The sequence below is a fragment of the Physella acuta genome, unplaced genomic scaffold (assembly GCF_028476545.2).
Source record: "Physella acuta isolate Inbredline_101_S28 unplaced genomic scaffold, ASM2847654v3 ptg000345l, whole genome shotgun sequence".
Classification (NCBI taxonomy): Eukaryota; Metazoa; Mollusca; class Gastropoda; family Physidae; genus Physella; species Physella acuta.
Window position 1 is genome coordinate 193,412 of NW_026731864.1, and position 26,667 is coordinate 220,078.

General features: G+C 52.1%; 1 protein-coding gene across 1 annotated transcript in view; it reads right to left on the minus strand.

Moving 5' to 3' along the window:
* Nucleotides 1-26,361, minus strand: part of LOC131941080 (uncharacterized) — a 134,062-nt gene extending 107,701 nt beyond the window's left edge. The window contains exons 1-2 of the mRNA XM_059300066.1: nucleotides 26,329-26,361; nucleotides 22,177-22,526 (exon numbers count right to left, since the gene is read on the minus strand). Of these exons, the coding sequence (XP_059156049.1) occupies nucleotides 22,177-22,291 (115 nt within the window). The 5' untranslated portion in view covers nucleotides 22,292-22,526; nucleotides 26,329-26,361. The remainder of the gene's footprint in view (nucleotides 1-22,176; nucleotides 22,527-26,328) is intronic.
* Between the last annotated feature and the right edge of the window lie 306 nt (nucleotides 26,362-26,667).

Sequence of the window (26,667 nt, forward strand, 5' to 3'; positions counted from 1 at the left end):
GTGAGATGTCGGGGTACTCAGTTCAGGTGAGATGTCGGGGTACTCAGGTCAGACAGGTGAGATGTCGGGGTACTCAGGTCAGGTGAGATGTCGGGGTACTCAGGTCAGGTGAGATGTCGGGGTACTCAGGTCAGACAGGTGAGATGTCGGGGTACTCAGGTCAGGTGAGATGTCGGGGTACTCAGGTCAGACAGGTGAGATGTCGGGGTACTCAGGTCAGACAGGTGAGATGTCGGGGTACTCAGGTCAGGTGAGATGTCGGGGTACTCAGGTCAGACAGGTGAGATGTCGGGGTACTCAGGTCAGGTGAGATGTCGGGGTACTCAGGTCAGACAGGTGAGATGTCGGGGTACTCAGGTCAGACAGGTGAGATGTCGGGGTACTCAGGTCAGACAGGTGAGATGTCGGGGTACTCAGGTCAGGTGAGATGTCGGGGTACTCAGGTCAGGTGAGATGTCCGGGTACTCAGGTCAGGTGAGATGTCGGGGTACTCAGGTCAGGTGAGATGTCGGGGTACTCAGGTCAGGTGAGATGTCGGGGTACTCAGGTCAGGTGAGATGTCGGGGTACTCAGGTCAGACAGGTGAGATGTCGGGGTACTCAGGTCAGGTGAGATGTCGGGGTACTCAGGTCAGACAGGTGAGATGTCGGGGTACTCAGGTCAGACAGGTGAGATGTCGGGGTACTCAGGTCAGACAGGTGAGATGTCGGGGTACTCAGGTCAGGTGAGATGTCATGGTACTCAGGTCAGGTGAGATGTTGGTGTACTCAGGTCAGACAGGTGAGATGTCGGGGTACTCAGGTCAGACAGGTGAGATGTCGGGGTACTCAGGTCAGGTGAGATGTCATGGTACTCAGGTCAGTTGAGATGTCGGGGTACTCAGGTCAGACAGGTGAGATGTCGGGGTACTCAGGTCAGGTGAGATGTCGGGGTACTCAGGTCAGACAGGTGAGATGTCGGGGTACTCAGTTCAGACAGGTGAGATGTCGGGGTACTCAGTTCAGGTGAGATGTCGGGGTACTCAGGTCAGGTGAGATGTCGGGGTACTCAGGTCAGGTGAGATGTCGGGGTACTCAGGTCAGACAGGTGAGATGTCAGGGTACTCAGTTCAGACAGGTGAGATGTCGGGGTACTCAGTTCAGACAGGTGAGATGTCGGGGTACTCAGGTCAGGTGAGATGTCGGGGTACTCAGGTCAGGCGAGATGTCGGGGTACTCAGGTCAGACAGGTGAGATGTCGGGGTACTCAGTTCAGGTGAGATGTCGGGGTACTCAGGTCAGACAGGTGAGATGTCGGGGTACTAAGGTCAGGTGAGATGTCGGGGTACTCAGGTCAGGTGAGATGTCGGGGTACTCAGGTCAGGTGAGATGTCGGGGTACTCAGGTCAGGTGAGATGTCGGGGTACTCAGGTCAGACAGGTGAGATGTCGGGGTACTCAGGTCAGACAGGTGAGATGTCGGGGTACTCAGGTCAGACAGGTGAGATGTCGGGGTACTCAGGTCAGGTGAGATGTCGGGGTACTCAGTTCAGACAGGTGAGATGTCGGGGTACTCAGGTCAGGCGAGATGTCGGGGTACTCAGGTCAGACAGGTGAGATGTCGGGGTACTCAGTTCAGACAGGTGAGATGTCGGGGTACTCGGGTCAGGTGAGATGTCGGGTACTCAGGTCAGGTGAGATGTCGGGGTACTCAGGTCAGACAGGTGAGATGTCGGGGTACTCAGGTCAGACAGGTGAGATGTCGGGGTACTCAGTTCAGACAGGTGAGATGTCGGGGTACTCAGGTCAGGTGAGATGTCGGGGTACTCAGGTCAGACAGGTGAGATGTCGGGGTACTCAGGTCAGACAGGTGAGATGTCGGGGTACTCAGTTCAGACAGGTGAGATGTCGGGGTACTCAGGTCAGGCGAGATGTCGGGGTACTCAGGTCAGACAGGTGAGATGTCGGGGTACTCAGTTCAGACAGGTGAGATGTCGGGGTACTCAGGTCAGGTGAGATGTCGGGGTACTCAGTTCAGACAGGTGAGATGTCGGGGTACTCAGGTCAGACAGGTGAGATGTCGGGGTACTCAGGTCAGACAGGTGAGATGTCGGGGTACTCAGTTCAGACAGGTGAGATGTCGGGTACTCAGTTCAGACAGGTGAGATGTCGGGGTACTCAGTTCAGACAGGTGAGATGTCGGGGTACTCAGGTCAGGTGAGATGTCGGGGTACTCAGGTCAGACAGGTGAGATGTCGGGGTACTCAGGTCAGACAGGTGAGATGTCGGGGTACTCAGTTCAGACAGGTGAGATGTCGGGGTACTCAGGTCAGGTGAGATGTCGGGGTACTCAGGTCAGACAGGTGAGATGTCGGGGTACTCAGGTCAGACAGGTGAGATGTCGGGGTACTCAGTTCAGACAGGTGAGATGTCGGGGTACTCAGGTCAGACAGGTGAGATGTCGGGGTACTCAGGTCAGACAGGTGAGATGTCGGGGTACTCAGGTCAGACAGGTGAGATGTCGGGGTACTCAGGTCAGACAGGTGAGATGTCGGGGTACTCAGGTCAGACAGGTGAGATGTCGGGGTACTCAGGTCAGACAGGTGAGATGTCGGGGTACTCAGGTCAGACAGGTGAGATGTCGGGGTACTCAGGTCAGACAGGTGAGATGTCGGGGTACTCAGGTCAGACAGGTGAGATGTCGGGGTACTCAGGTCAGGTGAGATGTCGGGTACTCAGGTCAGGTGAGATGTCGGGGTACTCAGGTCAGACAGGTGAGATGTCGGGGTACTCAGGTCAGGTGAGATGTCGGGTACTCAGGTCAGGTGAGATGTCGGGGTACTCAGGTCAGACAGGTGAGATGTCGGGGTACTCAGTTCAGGTGAGATGTCGGGGTACTCAGTTCAGACAGGTGAGATGTCGGGGTACTCAGGTCAGACAGGTGAGATGTCGGGGTACTCAGGTCAGACAGGTGAGATGTCGGGGTACTCAGGTCAGACAGGTGAGATGTCGGGGTACTCAGGTCAGGTGAGATGTCGGGGTACTCAGGTCAGACAGGTGAGATGTCGGGGTACTCAGTTCAGACAGGTGAGATGTCGGGGTACTCAGGTCAGGTGAGATGTCGGGGTACTCAGGTCAGGTGAGATGTCGGGGTACTCAGGTCAGGTGAGATGTCGGGGTACTCAGGTCAGGTGAGATGTCGGGGTACTCAGGTCAGGTGAGATGTCGGGGTACTCAGGTCAGGTGAGATGTCGGGGTACTCGGGTCAGGTGAGATGTCGGGGTACTCAGGTCAGGTGAGATGTCGGGGTACTCAGGTCAGACAGGTGAGATGTCGGGGTACTCAGGTCAGACAGGTGAGATGTCGGGGTACTCAGTTCAGGTGAGATGTCGGGGTACTCAGGTCAGGTGAGATGTCGGGGTACTCAGGTCAGACAGGTGAGATGTCGGGGTACTCAGTTCAGGTGAGATGTCAGGGTACTCAGGTCAGACAGGTGAGATGTCGGGGTACTCAGGTCAGGTGAGATGTCGGGTACTCAGGTCAGGTGAGATGTCGGGGTACTCAGGTCAGGTGAGATGTCGGGTACTCAGGTCAGACAGGTGAGATGTCGGGTACTCAGGTCAGGTGAGATGTCGGGGTACTCAGGTCAGACAGGTGAGATGTCGGGGTACTCAGGTCAGACAGGTGAGATGTCGGGGTACTCAGGTCAGGTGAGATGTCGGGGTACTCAGGTCAGACAGGTGAGATGTCGGGGTACTCAGGTCAGACAGGTGAGATGTCGGGGTACTCAGGTCAGACAGGTGAGATGTCGGGGTACTCAGTTCAGACAGGTGAGATGTCGGGGTACTCAGGTCAGGTGAGATGTCGGGGTACTCAGGTCAGGTGAGATGTCGGGGTACTCAGGTCAGACAGGTGAGATGTCGGGGTACTCAGGTCAGACAGGTGAGATGTCGGGGTACTCAGGTCAGGTGAGATGTCGGGGTACTCAGGTCAGGTGAGATGTCGGGGTACTCAGGTCAGACAGGTGAGATGTCGGGGTACTCAGGTCAGACAGGTGAGATGTCGGGGTACTCAGGTCAGGTGAGATGTCGGGGTACTCAGGTCAGGTGAGATGTCGGGGTACTCAGGTCAGACAGGTGAGATGTCGGGGTACTCAGGTCAGACAGGTGAGATGTCGGGGTACTCAGGTCAGACAGGTGAGATGTCGGGGTACTCAGTTCAGACAGGTGAGATGTCGGGGTACTCAGGTCAGACAGGTGAGATGTCGGGGTACTCAGTTCAGACAGGTGAGATGTCGGGGTACTCAGTTCAGACAGGTGAGATGTCGGGGTACTCAGGTCAGACAGGTGAGATGTCGGGGTACTCAGTTCAGACAGGTGAGATGTCGGGGTACTCAGTTCAGACAGGTGAGATGTCGGGGTACTCAGGTCAGACAGGTGAGATGTCGGGGTACTCAGGTCAGACAGGTGAGATGTCGGGGTACTCAGGTCAGACAGGTGAGATGTCAGGGTACTCAGGTCAGGTGAGATGTCGGGGTACTCAGGTCAAGTGAGATGTCGGGTACTCAGGTCAGGTGAGATGTCGGGGTACTCAGGTCAGACAGGTGAGATGTCGGGGTACTCAGGTCAGACAGGTGAGATGTCGGGGTACTCAGGTCAGACAGGTGAGATGTCGGGGTACTCAGGTCAGGTGAGATGTCGGGGTATTCAGGTCAGACAGGTGAGATGTCGGGGTACTCAGGTCAGACAGGTGAGATGTCGGGGTACTCAGGTCAGGTGAGATGTCGGGGTACTCAGGTCAGGTGAGATGTCGGGGTACTCAGGTCAGGTGAGATGTCGGGGTACTCAGGTCAGACAGGTGAGATGTCGGGGTACTCAGGTCAGACAGGTGAGATGTCGGGGTACTCAGGTCAGGCGAGATGTCGGGGTACTCAGGTCAGACAGGTGAGATGTCGGGGTACTCAGGTCAGGTGAGATGTCGGGGTACTCAGGTCAGGTGAGATGTCGGGGTACTCAGGTCAGACAGGTGAGATGTCGGGGTACTCAGGTCAGGTGAGATGTCGGGGTACTCAGGTCAGGTGAGATGTCGGGGTACTCAGGTCAGACAGGTGAGATGTCGGGGTACTCAGGTCAGACAGGTGAGATGTCGGGGTACTCAGTTCAGACAGGTGAGATGTCGGGGTACTCAGTTCAGACAGGTGAGATGTCGGGGTACTCAGTTCAGACAGGTGAGATGTCGGGGTACTCAGGTCAGACAGGTGAGATGTCGGGGTACTCAGTTCAGACAGGTGAGATGTCGGGGTACTCAGTTCAGACAGGTGAGATGTCGGGGTACTCAGGTCAGGTGAGATGTCGGGGTACTCAGGTCAGACAGGTGAGATGTCGGGGTACTCAGGTCAGACAGGTGAGATGTCGGGGTACTCAGGTCAGACAGGTGAGATGTCGGGGTACTCAGGTCAGACAGGTGAGATGTCGGGGTACTCAGGTCAGACAGGTGAGATGTCAGGGTACTCGGGTCAGGTGAGATGTCGGGGTACTCAGGTCAGACAGGTGAGATGTCGGGGTACTCAGGTCAGACAGGTGAGATGTCGGGGTACTCAGGTCAGACAGGTGAGATGTCGGGGTACTCAGGTCAGGTGAGATGTCGGGGTACTCAGGTCAGGTGAGATGTCGGGGTACTCAGGTCAGACAGGTGAGATGTCGGGTACTCAGGTCAGGTGAGATGTCGGGGTACTCAGGTCAGGTGAGATGTCGGGGTATTCAGGTCAGACAGGTGAGATGTCGGGTACTCAGGTCAGGTGAGATGTCGGGGTACTCAGTTCAGACAGGTGAGATGTCGGGGTACTCAGGTCAGACAGGTGAGATGTCGGGGTACTCAGGTCAGACAGGTGAGATGTCGGGGTACTCAGTTCAGGTGAGATGTCGGGTACTCAGGTCAGACAGGTGAGATGTCGGGGTACTCAGGTCAGGTGAGATGTCGGGGTACTCAGTTCAGACAGGTGAGATGTCAGGGTACTCAGGTCAGACAGGTGAGATGTCGGGGTACTCAGGTCAGACAGGTGAGATGTCGGGGTACTCAGGTCAGACAGGTGAGATGTCGGGGTACTCAGGTCAGACAGGTGAGATGTCGGGGTACTCAGGTCAGACAGGTGAGATGTCAGGGTACTCAGGTTAGGTGAGATGTCGGGGTACTCAGGTCAGGTGAGATGTCGGGTACTCAGGTCAGGTGAGATGTCGGGGTACTCAGGTCAGACAGGTGAGATGTCGGGGTACTCAGGTCAGACAGGTGAGATGTCGGGGTACTCAGTTCAGACAGGTGAGATGTCGGGGTACTCAGGTCAGACAGGTGAGATGTCGGGGTACTCAGGTCAGACAGGTGAGATGTCGGGGTACTCAGGTCAGACAGGTGAGATGTCGGGGTACTCAGGTCAGACAGGTGAGATGTCGGGGTACTCAGGTCAGACAGGTGAGATGTCGGGGTACTCAGTTCAGGTGAGATGTCGGGTACTCAGGTCAGACAGGTGAGATGTCGGGGTACTCAGGTCAGGTGAGATGTCGGGGTACTCAGGTCAGACAGGTGAGATGTCGGGGTACTCAGGTCAGACAGGTGAGATGTCGGGGTACTCAGGTCAGACAGGTGAGATGTCGGGGTACTCAGGTCAGGTGAGATGTCGGGGTACTCAGGTCAGACAGGTGAGATGTCGGGGTACTCAGGTCAGACAGGTGAGATGTCGGGGTACTCAGGTCAGACAGGTGAGATGTCGGGGTACTCAGGTCAGGTGAGATGTCGGGGTACTCAGGCCAGGTGAGATGTCGGGGTACTCAGGTCAGGTGAGATGTCGGGGTACTCAGGTCAGGTGAGATGTCGGGGTACTCAGGTCAGGTGAGATGTCGGGGTACTCAGGTCAGGTGAGATGTCGGGGTACTCAGGTCAGACAGGTGAGATGTCGGGGTACTCAGGTCAGGTGAGATGTCGGGGTACTCAGGTCAGACAGGTGAGATGTCGGGGTACTCAGGTCAGACAGGTGAGATGTCGGGGTACTCAGGTCAGACAGGTGAGATGTCGGGGTACTCAGGTCAGGTGAGATGTCATGGTACTCAGGTCAGGTGAGATGTCGGGGTACTCAGGTCAGACAGGTGAGATGTCGGGGTACTCAGGTTAGACAGGTGAGATGTCGGGGTACTCAGGTCAGACAGGTGAGATGTCGGGGTACTCAGTTCAGAAAGGTGAGATGTCGGGGTACTCAGGTCAGACAGGTGAGATGTCGGGGTACTCAGGTCAGACAGGTGAGATGTCGGGGTACTCAGGTCAGACAGGTGAGATGTCGGGGTACTCAGGTCAGGCGAGATGTCGGGGTACTCAGGTCAGACAGGTGAGATGTCGGGGTACTCAGGTCAGGTGAGATGTCGGGGTACTCAGGTCAGGTGAGATGTCGGGGTACTCAGGTCAGACAGGTGAGATGTCGGGGTACTCAGGTCAGGTGAGATGTCGGGGTATTCAGGTCAGACAGGTGAGATGTCGGGGTACTCAGGTCAGACAGGTGAGATGTCGGGGTACTCAGGTCAGACAGGTGAGATGTCGGGGTACTCAGTTCAGGTGAGATGTCGGGGTACTCAGGTCAGGTGAGATGTCGGGGTACTCAGGTCAGGTGAGATGTCGGGGTACTCAGGTCAGGTGAGATGTCGGGGTACTCAGTTCAGACAGGTGAGATGTCGGGGTACTCAGGTCAGACAGGTGAGATATCAGGGTACTCAGTTCAGACAGGTGAGATGTCGGGGTACTCAGGTCAGGTGATATGTCGGGGTACTCAGGTCAGACAGATGAGATGTCAGGGTACTCAGTTCAGACAGGTGAGATGTCGGGGTACTCAGTTCAGACAGGTGAGATGTCGGGGTACTCAGGTCAGGTGAGATGTCGGGGTACTCAGGTCAGGCGAGATGTCGGGGTACTCAGGTCAGGCGAGATGTCGGGGTACTCAGGTCAGACAGGTGAGATGTCGGGGTACTCAGTTCAGGTGAGATGTCGGGGTACTCAGGTCAGACAGGTGAGATGTCGGGGTACTCAGGTCAGGTGAGATGTCGGGTACTCAGGTCAGACAGGTGAGATGTCGGGGTACTCAGGTCAGACAGGTGAGATGTCGGGGTACTCAGGTCAGACAGGTGAGATGTCGGGGTACTCAGGTCAGGTGAGATGTCGGGGTACTCAGGTCAGACAGTTGAGATGTCGGGGTACTCAGGTCAGGTGAGATGTCGGGGTACTCAGGTCAGGTGAGATGTCGGGGTACTCAGGTCAGACAGGTGAGATGTCGGGGTACTCAGGTCAGGTGAGATGTCGGGGTACTCAGGTCAGGTGAGATGTCGGGGTACTCAGGTCAGGTGAGATGTCGGGGTACTCAGGTCAGGTGAGATTTCGGGGTACTCAGGTCAGGTGAGATGTCGGGGTACTCAGGTCAGGTGAGATGTCGGGGTACTCAGGTCAGGTGAGATGTCGGGGTACTCAGGTCAGGTGAGATGTCGGGGTACTCAGGTCAGGTGAGATGTCGGGGTACTCAGGTCAGACAGGTGAGATGTCGGGGTACTCAGGTCAGACAGGTGAGATGTCGGGGTACTCAGGTCAGACAGGTGAGATGTCGGGGTACTCAGGTCAGGTGAGATGTCGGGGTACTCAGTTCAGACAGGTGAGATGTCGGGGTACTCAGGTCAGGCGAGATGTCGGGGTACTCAGGTCAGACAGGTGAGATGTCGGGGTACTCAGTTCAGACAGGTGAGATGTCGGGGTACTCGGGTCAGGTGAGATGTCGGGTACTCAGGTCAGGTGAGATGTCGGGGTACTCAGGTCAGACAGGTGAGATGTCGGGGTACTCAGGTCAGACAGGTGAGATGTCGGGGTACTCAGTTCAGACAGGTGAGATGTCGGGGTACTCAGGTCAGGTGAGATGTCGGGGTACTCAGGTCAGACAGGTGAGATGTCGGGGTACTCAGGTCAGACAGGTGAGATGTCAGGGTACTCAGGTTAGGTGAGATGTCGGGGTACTCAGGTCAGGTGAGATGTCGGGTACTCAGGTCAGGTGAGATGTCGGGGTACTCAGGTCAGACAGGTGAGATGTCGGGGTACTCAGGTCAGACAGGTGAGATGTCGGGGTACTCAGTTCAGACAGGTGAGATGTCGGGGTACTCAGGTCAGACAGGTGAGATGTCGGGGTACTCAGGTCAGACAGGTGAGATGTCGGGGTACTCAGGTCAGACAGGTGAGATGTCGGGGTACTCAGGTCAGACAGGTGAGATGTCGGGGTACTCAGGTCAGACAGGTGAGATGTCGGGGTACTCAGTTCAGGTGAGATGTCGGGTACTCAGGTCAGACAGGTGAGATGTCGGGGTACTCAGGTCAGGTGAGATGTCGGGGTACTCAGGTCAGACAGGTGAGATGTCGGGGTACTCAGGTCAGACAGGTGAGATGTCGGGGTACTCAGGTCAGACAGGTGAGATGTCGGGGTACTCAGGTCAGGTGAGATGTCGGGGTACTCAGGTCAGACAGGTGAGATGTCGGGGTACTCAGGTCAGACAGGTGAGATGTCGGGGTACTCAGGTCAGACAGGTGAGATGTCGGGGTACTCAGGTCAGGTGAGATGTCGGGGTACTCAGGTCAGGTGAGATGTCGGGGTACTCAGGTCAGGTGAGATGTCGGGGTACTCAGGTCAGGTGAGATGTCGGGGTACTCAGGTCAGGTGAGATGTCGGGGTACTCAGGTCAGGTGAGATGTCGGGGTACTCAGGTCAGACAGGTGAGATGTCGGGGTACTCAGGTCAGGTGAGATGTCGGGGTACTCAGGTCAGACAGGTGAGATGTCGGGGTACTCAGGTCAGACAGGTGAGATGTCGGGGTACTCAGGTCAGACAGGTGAGATGTCGGGGTACTCAGGTCAGGTGAGATGTCATGGTACTCAGGTCAGGTGAGATGTCGGGGTACTCAGGTCAGACAGGTGAGATGTCGGGGTACTCAGGTCAGACAGGTGAGATGTCGGGGTACTCAGGTCAGGTGAGATGTCGGGGTACTCAGGTCAGGTGAGATGTCGGGGTACTCAGGTCAGGTGAGATGTCGGGGTACTCAGTTCAGACAGGTGAGATGTCGGGGTACTCAGTTCAGGTGAGATGTCGGGGTACTCAGGTCAGGTGAGATGTCGGGGTACTCAGGTCAGGTGATATGTCGGGGTACTCAGGTCAGACAGATGAGATGTCAGGGTACTCAGTTCAGACAGGTGAGATGTCGGGGTACTCAGTTCAGACAGGTGAGATGTCGGGGTACTCAGGTCAGGTGAGATGTCGGGGTACTCAGGTCAGGCGAGATGTCGGGGTACTCAGGTCAGGCGAGATGTCGGGGTACTCAGGTCAGACAGGTGAGATGTCGGGGTACTCAGGTCAGACAGGTGAGATGTCGGGGTACTCAGGTCAGACAGGTGAGATGTCGGGGTACTCAGGTCAGGTGAGATGTCGGGGTACTCAGGTCAGACAGGTGAGATGTCGGGGTACTCAGGTCAGACAGGTGAGATGTCGGGGTACTCAGGTCAGACAGGTGAGATGTCGGGGTACTCAGGTCAGGTGAGATGTCGGGGTACTCAGGTCAGGTAAGATGTCGGGGTACTCAGGTCAGGTGAGATGTCGGGGTACTCAGGTCAGGTGAGATGTCGGGGTACTCAGGTCAGGTGAGATGTCGGGGTACTCAGGTCAGGTGAGATGTCGGGGTACTCAGGTCAGACAGGTGAGATGTCGGGGTACTCAGGTCAGGTGAGATGTCGGGGTACTCAGGTCAGACAGGTGAGATGTCGGGGTACTCAGGTCAGACAGGTGAGATGTCGGGGTACTCAGGTCAGACAGGTGAGATGTCGGGGTACTCAGGTCAGGTGAGATGTCATGGTACTCAGGTCAGGTGAGATGTCGGGGTACTCAGGTCAGACAGGTGAGATGTCGGGGTACTCAGGTCAGACAGGTGAGATGTCGGGGTACTCAGTTCAGGTGAGATGTCGGGGTACTCAGGTCAGGTGAGATGTCGGGGTACTCAGGTCAGGTGAGATGTCGGGGTACTCAGGTCAGGTGAGATGTCGGGGTACTCAGTTCAGACAGGTGAGATGTCGGGGTACTCAGTTCAGGTGAGATGTCGGGGTACTCAGGTCAGGTGAGATGTCGGGGTACTCAGGTCAGGTGATATGTCGGGGTACTCAGGTCAGACAGATGAGATGTCAGGGTACTCAGTTCAGACAGGTGAGATGTCGGGGTACTCAGTTCAGACAGGTGAGATGTCGGGGTACTCAGGTCAGGTGAGATGTCGGGGTACTCAGGTCAGGCGAGATGTCGGGGTACTCAGGTCAGGCGAGATGTCGGGGTACTCAGGTCAGACAGGTGAGATGTCGGGGTACTCAGTTCAGGTGAGATGTCGGGGTACTCAGGTCAGACAGGTGAGATGTCGGGGTACTCAGGTCAGGTGAGATGTCGGGGTACTCAGGTCAGGTGAGATGTCGGGGTACTCAGGTCAGGTGAGATGTCGGGGTACTCAGGTCAGGTGAGATGTCGGGGTACTCAGGTCAGACAGGTGAGATGTCGGGGTACTCAGGTCAGACAGGTGAGATGTCGGGGTACTCAGGTCAGACAGGTGAGATGTCGGGGTACTCAGGTCAGGTGAGATGTCGGGGTACTCAGTTCAGACAGGTGAGATGTCGGGGTACTCAGGTCAGGCGAGATGTCGGGGTACTCAGGTCAGACAGGTGAGATGTCGGGGTACTCAGTTCAGACAGGTGAGATGTCGGGGTACTCGGGTCAGGTGAGATGTCGGGTACTCAGGTCAGGTGAGATGTCGGGGTACTCAGGTCAGACAGGTGAGATGTCGGGGTACTCAGGTCAGACAGGTGAGATGTCGGGGTACTCAGTTCAGACAGGTGAGATGTCGGGGTACTCAGGTCAGGTGAGATGTCGGGGTACTCAGGTCAGACAGGTGAGATGTCGGGGTACTCAGGTCAGACAGGTGAGATGTCGGGGTACTCAGTTCAGACAGGTGAGATGTCGGGGTACTCAGGTCAGGTGAGATGTCGGGGTACTCAGTTCAGACAGGTGAGATGTCGGGGTACTCAGGTCAGACAGGTGAGATGTCGGGGTACTCAGGTCAGACAGGTGAGATGTCGGGGTACTCAGTTCAGACAGGTGAGATGTCGGGTACTCAGTTCAGACAGGTGAGATGTCGGGGTACTCAGTTCAGACAGGTGAGATGTCGGGGTACTCAGGTCAGGTGAGATGTCGGGGTACTCAGGTCAGACAGGTGAGATGTCGGGGTACTCAGGTCAGACAGGTGAGATGTCGGGGTACTCAGTTCAGACAGGTGAGATGTCGGGGTACTCAGGTCAGGTGAGATGTCGGGGTACTCAGGTCAGACAGGTGAGATGTCGGGGTACTCAGGTCAGACAGGTGAGATGTCGGGGTACTCAGTTCAGACAGGTGAGATGTCGGGGTACTCAGGTCAGACAGGTGAGATGTCGGGGTACTCAGGTCAGACAGGTGAGATGTCGGGGTACTCAGGTCAGACAGGTGAGATGTCGGGGTACTCAGGTCAGACAGGTGAGATGTCGGGGTACTCAGGTCAGACAGGTGAGATGTCGGGGTACTCAGGTCAGACAGGTGAGATGTCGGGGTACTCAGGTCAGACAGGTGAGATGTCGGGGTACTCAGGTCAGACAGGTGAGATGTCGGGGTACTCAGGTCAGGTGAGATGTCGGGGTACTCAGGTCAGGTGAGATGTCGGGTACTCAGGTCAGGTGAGATGTCGGGGTACTCAGGTCAGACAGGTGAGATGTCGGGGTACTCAGGTCAGGTGAGATGTCGGGTACTCAGGTCAGGTGAGATGTCGGGGTACTCAGGTCAGACAGGTGAGATGTCGGGGTACTCAGGTCAGACAGGTGAGATGTCGGGGTACTCAGGTCAGACAGGTGAGATGTCGGGGTACTCAGGTCAGGTGAGATGTCGGGGTACTCAGTTCAGGTGAGATGTCGGGGTACTCAGTTCAGACAGGTGAGATGTCGGGGTACTCAGGTCAGACAGGTGAGATGTCGGGGTACTCAGTTCAGGTGAGATGTCGGGGTACTCAGGTCAGGTGAGATGTCGGGGTACTCAGGTCAGACAGGTGAGATGTCGGGGTACTCAGTTCAGGTGAGATGTCAGGGTACTCAGGTCAGACAGGTGAGATGTCGGGGTACTCAGGTCAGGTGAGATGTCGGGTACTCAGGTCAGGTGAGATGTCGGGGTACTCAGGTCAGGTGAGATGTCGGGTACTCAGGTCAGACAGGTGAGATGTCGGGTACTCAGGTCAGGTGAGATGTCGGGGTACTCAGGTCAGACAGGTGAGATGTCGGGGTACTCAGGTCAGACAGGTGAGATGTCGGGGTACTCAGGTCAGGTGAGATGTCGGGGTACTCAGGTCAGACAGGTGAGATGTCGGGGTACTCAGGTCAGACAGGTGAGATGTCGGGGTACTCAGGTCAGACAGGTGAGATGTCGGGGTACTCAGTTCAGACAGGTGAGATGTCGGGGTACTCAGGTCAGGTGAGATGTCGGGGTACTCAGGTCAGGTGAGATGTCGGGGTACTCAGGTCAGACAGGTGAGATGTCGGGGTACTCAGGTCAGACAGGTGAGATGTCGGGGTACTCAGGTCAGGTGAGATGTCGGGGTACTCAGGTCAGGTGAGATGTCGGGGTACTCAGGTCAGACAGGTGAGATGTCGGGGTACTCAGGTCAGACAGGTGAGATGTCGGGGTACTCAGGTCAGGTGAGATGTCGGGGTACTCAGGTCAGGTGAGATGTCGGGGTACTCAGGTCAGACAGGTGAGATGTCGGGGTACTCAGGTCAGACAGGTGAGATGTCGGGGTACTCAGGTCAGACAGGTGAGATGTCGGGGTACTCAGTTCAGACAGGTGAGATGTCGGGGTACTCAGGTCAGACAGGTGAGATGTCGGGGTACTCAGTTCAGACAGGTGAGATGTCGGGGTACTCAGTTCAGACAGGTGAGATGTCGGGGTACTCAGGTCAGACAGGTGAGATGTCGGGGTACTCAGTTCAGACAGGTGAGATGTCGGGGTACTCAGTTCAGACAGGTGAGATGTCGGGGTACTCAGGTCAGACAGGTGAGATGTCGGGGTACTCAGGTCAGACAGGTGAGATGTCGGGGTACTCAGGTCAGACAGGTGAGATGTCAGGGTACTCAGGTCAGGTGAGATGTCGGGGTACTCAGGTCAAGTGAGATGTCGGGTACTCAGGTCAGGTGAGATGTCGGGGTACTCAGGTCAGACAGGTGAGATGTCGGGGTACTCAGGTCAGACAGGTGAGATGTCGGGGTACTCAGGTCAGGTGAGATGTCGGGGTACTCAGGTCAGACAGGTGAGATGTCGGGGTACTCAGGTCAGACAGGTGAGATGTCGGGGTACTCAGTTCAGACAGGTGAGATGTCGGGGTATTCAGGTCAGACAGGTGAGATGTCGGGGTACTCAGGTCAGACAGGTGAGATTTCGGGGTACTCAGGTCAGGTGAGATGTCGGGGTACTCAGGTCAGGTGAGATGTCGGGGTACTCAGGTCAGGTGAGATGTCGGGGTACTCAGGTCAGACAGGTGAGATGTCGGGGTACTCAGGTCAGACAGGTGAGATGTCGGGGTACTCAGGTCAGGCGAGATGTCGGGGTACTCAGGTCAGACAGGTGAGATGTCGGGGTACTCAGGTCAGGTGAGATGTCGGGGTACTCAGGTCAGGTGAGATGTCGGGGTACTCAGGTCAGACAGGTGAGATGTCGGGGTACTCAGGTCAGGTGAGATGTCGGGGTACTCAGGTCAGGTGAGATGTCGGGGTACTCAGGTCAGACAGGTGAGATGTCGGGGTACTCAGGTCAGACAGGTGAGATGTCGGGGTACTCAGTTCAGACAGGTGAGATGTCGGGGTACTCAGTTCAGACAGGTGAGATGTCGGGGTACACAGTTCAGACAGGTGAGATGTCGGGGTACTCAGGTCAGACAGGTGAGATGTCGGGGTACTCAGTTCAGACAGGTGAGATGTCGGGGTACTCAGTTCACACAGGTGAGATGTCGGGGTACTCAGGTCAGGTGAGATGTCGGGGTACTCAGGTCAGACAGGTGAGATGTCGGGGTACTCAGGTCAGACAGGTGAGATGTCGGGGTACTCAGGTCAGACAGGTGAGATGTCGGGGTACTCAGGTCAGACAGGTGAGATGTCGGGGTACTCAGGTCAGACAGGTGAGATGTCAGGGTACTCGGGTCAGGTGAGATGTCGGGGTACTCAGGTCAGACAGGTGAGATGTCGGGGTACTCAGGTCAGACAGGTGAGATGTCGGGGTACTCAGGTCAGACAGGTGAGATGTCGGGGTACTCAGGTCAGGTGAGATGTCGGGGTACTCAGGTCAGGTGAGATGTCGGGGTACTCAGGTCAGACAGGTGAGATGTCGGGTACTCAGGTCAGGTGAGATGTCGGGGTACTCAGGTCAGGTGAGATGTCGGGGTATTCAGGTCAGACAGGTGAGATGTCGGGTACTCAGGTCAGGTGAGATGTCGGGGTACTCAGTTCAGACAGGTGAGATGTCGGGGTACTCAGGTCAGACAGGTGAGATGTCGGGGTACTCAGGTCAGACAGGTGAGATGTCGGGGTACTCAGGTCAGACAGGTGAGATGTCGGGGTACTCAGGTCAGACAGGTGAGATGTCGGGGTACTCAGGTCAGACAGGTGAGATGTCGGGGTACTCAGGTCAGACAGGTGAGATGTCAGGGTACTCAGGTTAGGTGAGATGTCGGGGTACTCAGGTCAGGTGAGATGTCGGGTACTCAGGTCAGGTGAGATGTCGGGGTACTCAGGTCAGACAGGTGAGATGTCGGGGTACTCAGGTCAGACAGGTGAGATGTCGGGGTACTCAGTTCAGACAGGTGAGATGTCGGGGTACTCAGGTCAGACAGGTGAGATGTCGGGGTACTCAGGTCAGACAGGTGAGATGTCGGGGTACTCAGGTCAGACAGGTGAGATGTCGGGGTACTCAGGTCAGACAGGTGAGATGTCGGGGTACTCAGGTCAGACAGGTGAGATGTCGGGGTACTCAGTTCAGGTGAGATGTCGGGTACTCAGGTCAGACAGGTGAGATGTCGGGGTACTCAGGTCAGGTGAGATGTCGGGGTACTCAGGTCAGACAGGTGAGATGTCGGGGTACTCAGGTCAGACAGGTGAGATGTCGGGGTACTCAGGTCAGACAGGTGAGATGTCGGGGTACTCAGGTCAGGTGAGATGTCGGGGTACTCAGGTCAGGTGAGATGTCGGGGTACTCAGGTCAGGTGAGATGTCGGGGTACTCAGGTCAGGTGAGATGTCGGGGTACTCAGGTCAGACAGGTGAGATGTCGGGGTACTCAGGTCAGACAGGTGAGATGTTGGGGTACTCAGGTCAGACAGGTGAGATGTCGGGGTACTCAGTTCAGACAGGTGAGATGTCGGGGTACTCAGGTCAGGTGAGATGTCGGGGTACTCAGGTCAGGTGAGATGTCGGGTACTCAGGTCAGGTGAGATGTCGGGGTACTCAGGTCAGACAGGTGAGATGTCGGGGTACTCAGGTCAGACAGGTGAGATGTCGGGGTACTCAGGTCAGACAGGTGAGATGTCGGGGTACTCAGGTCAGACAGGTGAGATGTCGGGGTACTCAGGTCAGACAGGTGAGATGTCGGGGTACTCGGGTCAGGTGAGATGTCGGGGTACTCAGGTCAGACAGGTGAGATGTCGGGTACTCAGGTCAGGTGAGATGTCGGGGTACTCAGGTCAGGTGAGATGTCGGGGTATTCAGGTCAGACAGGTGAGATGTCGGGTACTCAGGTCAGGCGAGATGTCGGGGTACTCAGGTCAGGTGAGATGTCGGGGTACTCAGGTCAGACAGGTGAGATGTCGGGGTACTCAGGTCAGACAGGTGAGATGTCGGGGTACTCAGGTCAGGTGAGATGTCGGGGTACTCAGGTCAGACAGGTTAGATGTCGGGTACTCAGGTCAGACAGGTGAGATGTCGGGGTACTCAGGTCAGACAGGTGAGATGTCGGGGTACTCAGGTCAGGTGAGATGTCGGGTACTCAGGTCAGGTGAGATGTCGGGGTACTCAGGTCAGACAGGTGAGATGTCGGGGTACTCAGGTCAGACAGGTGAGATGTCGGGGTACTCAGGTCAGACAGGTGAGATGTCGGGGTACTCAGGTCAGACAGGTGAGATGTCGGGGTACTCAGTTCAGACAGGTGAGATGTCGGGGTACTCAGTTCAGACAGGTGAGATGTCGGGGTACTCAGGTCAGACAGGTGAGATGTCGGGGTACTCAGGTCAGACAGGTGAGATGTCAGGGTACTCAGGTCAGGTGAGATGTCGGGGTACTCAGGTCAGGTGAGATGTCGGGTACTCAGGTCAGGTGAGATGTCATGGTGCTCAGGTCAGACAGGTGAGATGTCGGGGTACTCAGGGCAGACAGGTGAGATGTCGGGGTACTCAGGTCAGACAGGTGAGATGTCGGGGTACTCAGGTCAGACAGGTGAGATGTCGGGGTACTCAGTTCAGACAGGTGAGATGTCGGGGTACTCAGGTCAGGTGAGATGTCGGGGTACTCAGGTCAGGTGAGATGTCGGGGTACTCAGGTCAGACAGGTGAGATGTCGGGGTACTCAGGTCAGACAGGTGAGATGTCGGGGTACTCAGGTCAGACAGGTGAGATGTCGGGGTACTCAGGTCAGACAGGTGAGATGTCGGGGTACTCAGGTCAGACAGGTGAGATGTCGGGGTACTCAGGTCAGACAGGTGAGATGTCGGGGTACTCAGGTCAGGTGAGATGTCGGGGTACTCAGGTCAGACAGGTGAGATGTCGGGGTACTCAGGTCAGACAGGTGAGATGTCGGGGTACTCAGGTCAGACAGGTGAGATGTCGGGGTACTCAGGTCAGACAGGTGAGATGTCGGGGTACTCAGGTCAGACAGGTGAGATGTCGGGGTACTCGGGTCAGGTGAGATGTCGGGGTACTCAGGTCAGACAGGTGAGATGTCGGGTACTCAGGTCAGGTGAGATGTCGGGGTACTCAGGTCAGACAGGTGAGATGTCGGGTACTCAGGTCAGGCGAGATGTCGGGGTACTCAGGTCAGGTGAGATGTCGGGGTACTCAGGTCAGACAGGTGAGATGTCGGGGTACTCAGGTCAGACAGGTGAGATGTCGGGGTACTCAGGTCAGGTGAGATGTCGGGGTACTCAGGTCAGACAGGTGAGATGTCGGGGTACTCAGGTCAGACAGGTGAGATGTCGGGGTACTCAGGTCAGGTGAGATGTCGGGGTACTCAGTTCAGACAGGTGAGATGTCGGGGTACTCAGTTCAGACAGGTGAGATGTCGGGGTACTCAGGTCAGACAGGTGAGATGTCGGGGTACTCAGGTCAGACAGGTGAGATGTCGGGGTACTCAGGTCAGACAGGTGAGATGTCAGGGTACTCAGGTCAGGTGAGATGTCGGGGTACTCAGGTCAGGTGAGATGTCGGGTACTCAGGTCAGGTGAGATGTCATGGTACTCAGGTCAGACAGGTGAGATGTCGGGGTACTCAGGTCAGACAGGTGAGATGTCGGGGTACTCAGGTCAGACAGGTGAGATGTCGGGGTACTCAGGTCAGACAGGTGAGATGTCGGGGTACTCAGGTCAGACAGGTGAGATGTCGGGGTACTCAGTTCAGACAGGTGAGATGTCGGGGTACTCAGGTCAGACAGGTGAGATGTCGGGGTACTCAGTTCAGACAGGTGAGATGTCGGGGTACTCAGGTCAGACAGGTGAGATGTCGGGGTACTCAGGTCAGACAGGTGAGATGTCGGGTACTCAGGTCAGACAGGTGAGATGTCGGGGTACTCAGGTCAGACAGGTGAGATGTCGGGGTACTCAGGTCAGACAGGTGAGATGTCGGGGTACTCAGGTCAGACAGGTGAGATGTCGGGGTACTCAGGTCAGGTGAGATGTCGGGTACTCAGGTCAGACAGGTGAGATGTCGGGGTACTCAGGTCAGACAGGTGAGATGTCGGGGTACTCAGGTCAGGTGAGATGTCGGGGTACTCAGGTCAGGTGAGATGTCGGGGTACTCAGGTCAGGTGAGATGTCGGGGTACTCAGGTCAGACAGGTGAGATGTCGGGGTACTCAGGTCAGACAGGTGAGATGTCGGGGTACTCAGTTCAGACAGGTGAGATGTCGGGGTACTCAGGTCAGACAGGTGAGATGTCGGGGTACTCAGGTCAGACAGGTGAGATGTCGGGGTACTCAGGTCAGACAGGTGAGATGTCGGGGTACTCAGGTCAGGTGAGATGTCGGGGTACTCAGGTCAGACAGGTGAGATGTCGGGGTACTCAGGTCAGGTGAGATGTCGGGGTACTCAGGTCAGGTGAGATGTCGGGGTACTCAGGTCAGACAGGTGAGATGTCGGGGTACTCAGGTCAGACAGGTGAGATGTCGGGGTACTCAGTTCAGACAGGTGAGATGTCGGGGTACTCAGGTCAGGTGAGATGTCGGGGTACTCAGGTCAGACAGGTGAGATGTCTACATGACCTACCTCTGTCACCCAGTGTGGACCAAACAATAAGCGACAAACCTAAAAATAAATTTCAATTAATTTTTGCTAATACCTTGTTTCAGGTTGCCCGCCAATATTGTTTCGGTTGTGTGGTTTCAGTGTCACGTGACATTAGGGGCTCAACCCCCCCCCCCCTCCAAACAACGCACACACACACACACAAACACACACCTTATTGGGAGTAACACAGACTGACCTCCCCTATGATAGACTGACCTCCCCTATGACAGACTGACCTCCCCTATGATAGACTGACCTCCCCTATGATAGACTGACCTCCCCTATGATAGACTGACCTCCATATGACAGACTGACCTCCCCTATGATAGACTGACCTCCCCTATGACAGACTGACCTCCCCTATGACAGACTAACCTCCACTATGATAGACTGACCTCCACTATGATAGACTGACCTCCACTATGATAGACCTCCACTATGATAGACTGACCTCCACTATGATAGACTGACCTCCACTATGATAGACTGACCTCCACTATGATAGACCTCCACTATGATAGACTGACCTCCACTATGATAGACTGGCCTCCATATGACAGACTGACCTCCCCTATGATAGACTAACCTCCCCTATGACAGACTGACCTCCCCTATGATAGACTGACATCCCCTATGACAGACTGACCTCCCCTATGATAGACTGACCTCCCCTATGACAGACTGACCTCCCCTATGACAGACTAACCTCCACTATGATAGACTGACCTCCACTATGATAGACTGACCTCCCTATGACAGACTGACCTCCCCTATGATAGACTGAACTTCCCTATGATAGACCGACCTCCCCTGTGATAGACAGACCTCCCCTATGATAGACTGACCTCCCCTAAGATAGACTGACCTCCCCTATGATATACTGACCTCCCCTATGACAGACTGACCTCCCCTATGACAGACTAACCTCCACTATGATAGACTGACCTCCACTATGATAGACTGACCTCCCTATGACAGACTGACCTCCCCTATGATAGACTGAACTTCCCTATGATAGACTAACCTCCCCTATGACAGACTGACATCCCCTATGATAGGCTGACCACCCTATGATAGACTGACCTCCCTATGACAGACTGACCACCCTATGACAGACTGACCACCCTATGACAGACTGACCTCCCCTATGACTGACCTCCCCTATGATAGACTGACCTCCCCTATGACTGACCTCCCCTAAGATAGACTGACCTCCCCTATGACAGACCACCCTATGACAGACTGACCTCCCCTATGACAGACCACCCTATGACAGACTGACCACCCTATGACAGACTGACCACCCTATGACAGACTGACCTCCCCTAAGACAGACTGACCACCCTATGACAGACTGACCTCCCCTATGATAGACTGACCTCCCCTTTTATAGACTGACCTCCCTATGACAGACTGACCACCCTATGACAGACTGACCTCCCCTATGATAGACTGACCTCCCCTATGACAGACTGACCACCCTATGATAGACTGACCTCCAATATGATAGACTGACCTCCCCTATGACAGACTGACCTCCCCTATGATAGACTGACCTCCCCTATGACAGACTGACCTCCCCAATGATAGACTGACCTCCCCTATGACAGACTGACCTGCCCTATGACAGACTGACCTCCCCTATGATAGACTGACCTCCCCTATGATAGACTGACCTCTCCTATGACAGACTGACCTCCCCTATGACAGACTGACCTCCCCTATGACAGACTGACCTCCCCTATGATAGACCTCCCCTATGATAGACCTCCCCTATGATAGACTGACCTCCCCTATGACAGACTGACCTCCCCTATGATAGACTGACCTCCCCTATGATAGACTGACCTCTCCTATGACAGACTGACCTCCCCTATGACAGACTGACCTCCCCTATGACAGACTGACCTCCCCTATGATAGACTGACCTCCCCTATGACGCACTAACCTCCCCTATGACTAGAGCATGTCAGTTGCCGCTAATGACTTAAATTCGGCTCTTTATTAAAGCTCTCAGTCCCGTGACCAATCTCTGGAACCAAGCGAGTGTTGTCTTACAAACGATGACGTGTTTCTGCCTTCTTTGTTGGCTGCTACAGACATCGTCTGAGACAAAGGTCAAGGACATTTTCCATTCTTCAAGTCTTCGAGCTAGCTGGGTAATCTAGTGAGGGGGTCGGGGGTTTAGATTGGGACTAGAGAGTTTGATGAAGATATGTTCAGGTCTATGGCTCGGGGGGGGGGGGGGCGGGTAGCTATGGTTAGAGAGTTTGATGAAGATATGTTCAGGTCTATGGCTCGTGGGGGGGGGGGTAAGCTATGGTTAGAGAGTTTGATGGAGATATGTTGAGGTTTATGGATGTTGGAGAGGGGGTTGGTCGTGACAGTAGAGTTTGATGAAGATATGTACATATCTATGGGGGGGGGGGGTCAGGGGGTTAGTTGCAACTCGAGAGTTTGATGTATCTGCCCCACCCATTTGGTCTTTAGGCCAACGGTAGCCCTGGTTTGAAAGAACATGAAAACGTGAGTAAAACACTGACTAGACAACCTGCACTTACCTCCATACGACAGGTGGGCTAAGCTCAAAGCGAGCAGCAGATAGAGTGTAGGGATCATCTTGACCCCCGTGGTCAGCTGAGGAGTCGAGTAATCCAAACACTTAGCAGAACTCATCCATTGTGGATACACTTGATCCCTCTATCCAATGATGTTCTTTATGTCGAAATATCCAATGGAAATGACCACAATCTTTAGACACATAAACTCCCTTATAACCAACTGGTTAGAATAGTGTCCCCTTGTCTAGACCTTCACTAGAAACAAACGGACATTTAGAAGCCAATGTTTTTTTTTTTTCTGCTGCCCAGCACACGTCTAGATAAACTGTCTGCCAAGAACGATAAGAGATCTAGTTGCAAATGTTGAAACAAATGCGCAATTATAAGAGATACAACCCGTATGTCTTCTGTGGGAGAAGATAGGAAGTTCATGCAGGAAATGGAATATGTAGGAGATACAAGGGGATACACGGAAAAAAACCAAGTGATTTGAGTGTATGTGTGTGTGGGGGGGGGGATATTTTTCCCACAATATTTATCTTTGTTCGTGTAGAACAGTAGAACAGATTTTGGAGAAAATAAACTGGGCACAATTTAAAAGACAGTCACGCGCAGATATACATGTCTTAAATCATTGTAGGATTTATACACACAATTTTACTGTTCTTTCTGGATCACATTTTCTTTTTGTATATTATATAGACAATTCAAGAGCAACTATTTTCTTATAACAGATTGTTTAGACAAGAGCAACAAAATGTTTAGACAACACAAGAGCAACTAGTTTCTTATAACAGATTGCTTAGACAAGAGCAACTATGTTCATACAACAAAATGTTTAGACAAGAGCAACTATGTTCATACAACAAAATGTTTAGACAACACAAGAGCAACTATGTTCATACAACAAAATGTTTAGACAACACAAGAGCAACTATGTTCATACAACAAAATGTTTAGACAACACAAGAGCAACTATGTTCATACAACAAAATGTTTAGACAAGAGCAACTATGTTTATACAACAAAATGTTTAGACAACACAAGAGCAACTATGTTCATACAACAAAATGTTTAGACAACACAAGAGCAACTATGTTCATACAACAAAATGTTTAGACAACACAAGAGCAACTATGTTCATACAACAAAATATTTAGACAACACAAGAGCAACTATGTTCATACAACAAAATGTTTAGACAAGAGCAACTATGTTCATACAACAAAATGTTTAGACAACACAAGAGCAACTATGTTCATACAACAAAATATTTAGACAACACAAGAGCAACTATGTTCATACAACAAAATATTTAGACAACACAAGAGCAACTATGTTCATACAACAAAATGTTTAGACAACACAAGAGCAACTATGTTCATACAACAAAATGTTTAGACAACACAAGAGCAACTATGTTCATACAACAAAATGTTTAGACAAGAGCAACTATGTTCATACAACAAAATATTTAGACAACACAAGAGCAACTATGTTCATACAACAAAATGTTTAGACAAGAGCAACTATGTTCATACAACAAAATGTTTAGACAACACAAGAGCAACTATGTTCATACAACAAAATGTTTAGACAACACAAGAGCAACTATGTTCATACAACAAAATGTTTAGACAAGAGCAACTATGTTCATACAACAAAATGTTTAGACAACACAAGAGCAACTATGTTCATACAACAAAATGTTTAGACAACACAAGAGCAACTATGTTCATACAACAAAATGTTTAGACAAGAGCAACTATGTTCATACAACAAAATGTTTAGACAAGAGCAACTATGTTCATACAACAAAATGTTTAGACAACACAAGAGCAACTATGTTCATACAACAAAATATTTAGACAACACAAGAGCAACTATGTTCATACAACAAAATGTTTAGACAAGAGCAACTATGTTCATACAACAAAATGTTTAGACAAGAGCAACTATGTTCATACAACAAAATATTTAGACAACACAAGAGCAACTATGTTCATACAACAAAATGTTTAGACAACACAAGAGCAACTATGTTCATACAACAAAATGTTTAGACAACACAAGAGCAACTATGTTCATACAACAAAATGTTTAGACAAGAGCAACTATGTTCATACAACAAAATGTTTAGACAACACAAGAGCAACTATGTTCATACAACAAAATGTTTAGACAACACAAGAGCAACTATGTTCATACAACAAAATGTTTAGACAAGAGCAACTATGTTCATACAACAAAATATTTAGACAACACAAGAGCAACTATGTTCATACAACAAAATGTTTAGACAACACAAGAGCAACTATGTTCATACAACAAAATGTTTAGACAAGAGCAACTATGTTCATACAACAAAATGTTTAGACAACACAAGAGCAACTATGTTCATACAACAAAATGTTTAGACAAGAGCAACTATGTTCATACAACAAAATGTTTAGACAACACAAGAGCAACTATGTTCATACAACAAAATGTTTAGACAACACAAGAGCAACTATGTTCATACAACAAAATGTTTAGACAACACAAGAGCAACTATGTTCATACAACAAAATGTTTAGACAACACAAGAGCAACTATGTTCATACAACAAAATGTTTAGACAACACAAGAGCAACTATGTTCATACAACAAAATGTTTAGACAACACCGCCTTCATCCACTTATCCCCGTGGGCCCGTGTAGACTACAAGATGGCACTAGAACAATGCACCAGACACGGGTCTGTTTACAAGAGGGGAGATAACGCCCATCTAATTTTCATCTACTTCCTGTCCTGTTCAAGGGGAGTAAACAGATGCACTGGCTGTTTCTGTTGGGGTGTAGCTGTTGTTTATATGGGGCTGTAGCTGTAACTGTTGTTTATATGGGGGTGTAGCTGTTGTTTATATGGGGGTGTAGCTGTAGCTGTTGTTTATATGGGGCTGTAGCTGTAGCTGTTGTTTATATGGGGGTGTAGCTGTTGTTTATATGGGGGTGTAGCTGTTGCTTATATGGGGCTGTAGCTGTAGCTGTTGTTTATATGGGGGTGTAGCTGTAGCTGTTGTTTATATGGGGCTGTAGCTGTAGCTGTTGTTTATATGGGGGTGTAGCTGTAGCTGTTGTTTATATGGGGCTGTAGCTGTTGTTTATATGGGGCTGTAGCTGTAGCTGTTGTTTATATGGGGGTGTAGCTGTTGTTTATATGGGGGTGTAGCTGTAGCTGTTGTTTATATGGTGCTGTAGCTGTAGCTGTTGTTTATATGGGGCTGTAGCTGTAGCTGTTGTTTATATGGGGGTGTAGCTGTTGTTTATATGGGGCTGTAGCTGTTGTTTATATGGGGCTGTAGCTGTAGCTGTTGTTTATATGGGGGTGTAGCTGTTGTTTATATGGGGGTGTAGCTGTAGCTGTTGTTTATATGGGGCTGTAGCTGTAGCTGTTGTTTATATGGGGCTGTAGCTGTAGCTGTTGTTTATATGGGGCTGTAGCTGTAGCTGTTGTTTATATGGGGCTGTAGTTGTTGTTTATATGGGGCTGTAGCTGTTGTTTATTTGGGGGTGTAGCTGTTGCAGCTGTTTCTAAACGGCTAGTTGCTGTTTCTATAGGAACTAGCTGCTGCATCTATAGAAGTTAGCTTCTTTATATAAACGGGTTGGCTGTTGTGCTGGCCGTTTCTGTGACGTTCTGTACTGGCTGTTTCTAATAAGCTTACATAGATCTATTTCTACACAAGAGACTAAATTAATAGAACACAGAAATTGTGTAAGCTTACATAGATCTATTTCTACACAAGAGACTAAAAGAACAAAGCAATTGGAATCACTACATGAGCGGTTATTTTTTTTTTTAAATAATATCTTGGCACTTTTTATAAATTTCTTTGTGTTTCCAATCATTATTGTTAGCATGCAGCTATCACGTGATGTCATTAGATTAACGCAAAATGTTTAGGGTTAGAGATTATCTCAGGATGTTAAGTAACAGAAGCTTCAGGGCGAGAGATTATCACCGGAAGTGTCAGATTAGTTAAATTCACAAATCTTATCTCTTGTCCAAATTTGTTTTAACCGCGCATCAAGCAGGAAAAAAAACGTAAATAACTAGCTGAGACCACTGAGACGGAGTGCTTAAACTGATGGGGAAAAGTGCAGACGTACCTCGCTGTTTACATTTGATGTAGAACACAGTTATCGCAATAATCCAATCACAAATACATTGGTATAGAATACAGATCTATTCAGATAGTCCATTGGTCTAATTTATTATAAGGCGACATATACAATGCTAATGTTAAAGCACGATGAAAAATACTTAAACACTTTGAAACACGGTAAAAAATACAAGTAAAACACTTTGAAAAACACTTTGTAAGACGCGAAGAAAAATACAAGTAAACCACTTTTTAAAACACGATGTAAAATACCAGTAAAACACTTTAAAACACGATGTAAAATACCAGTAAAACACTTTAAAACACGATGTAAAATACCAGTAAA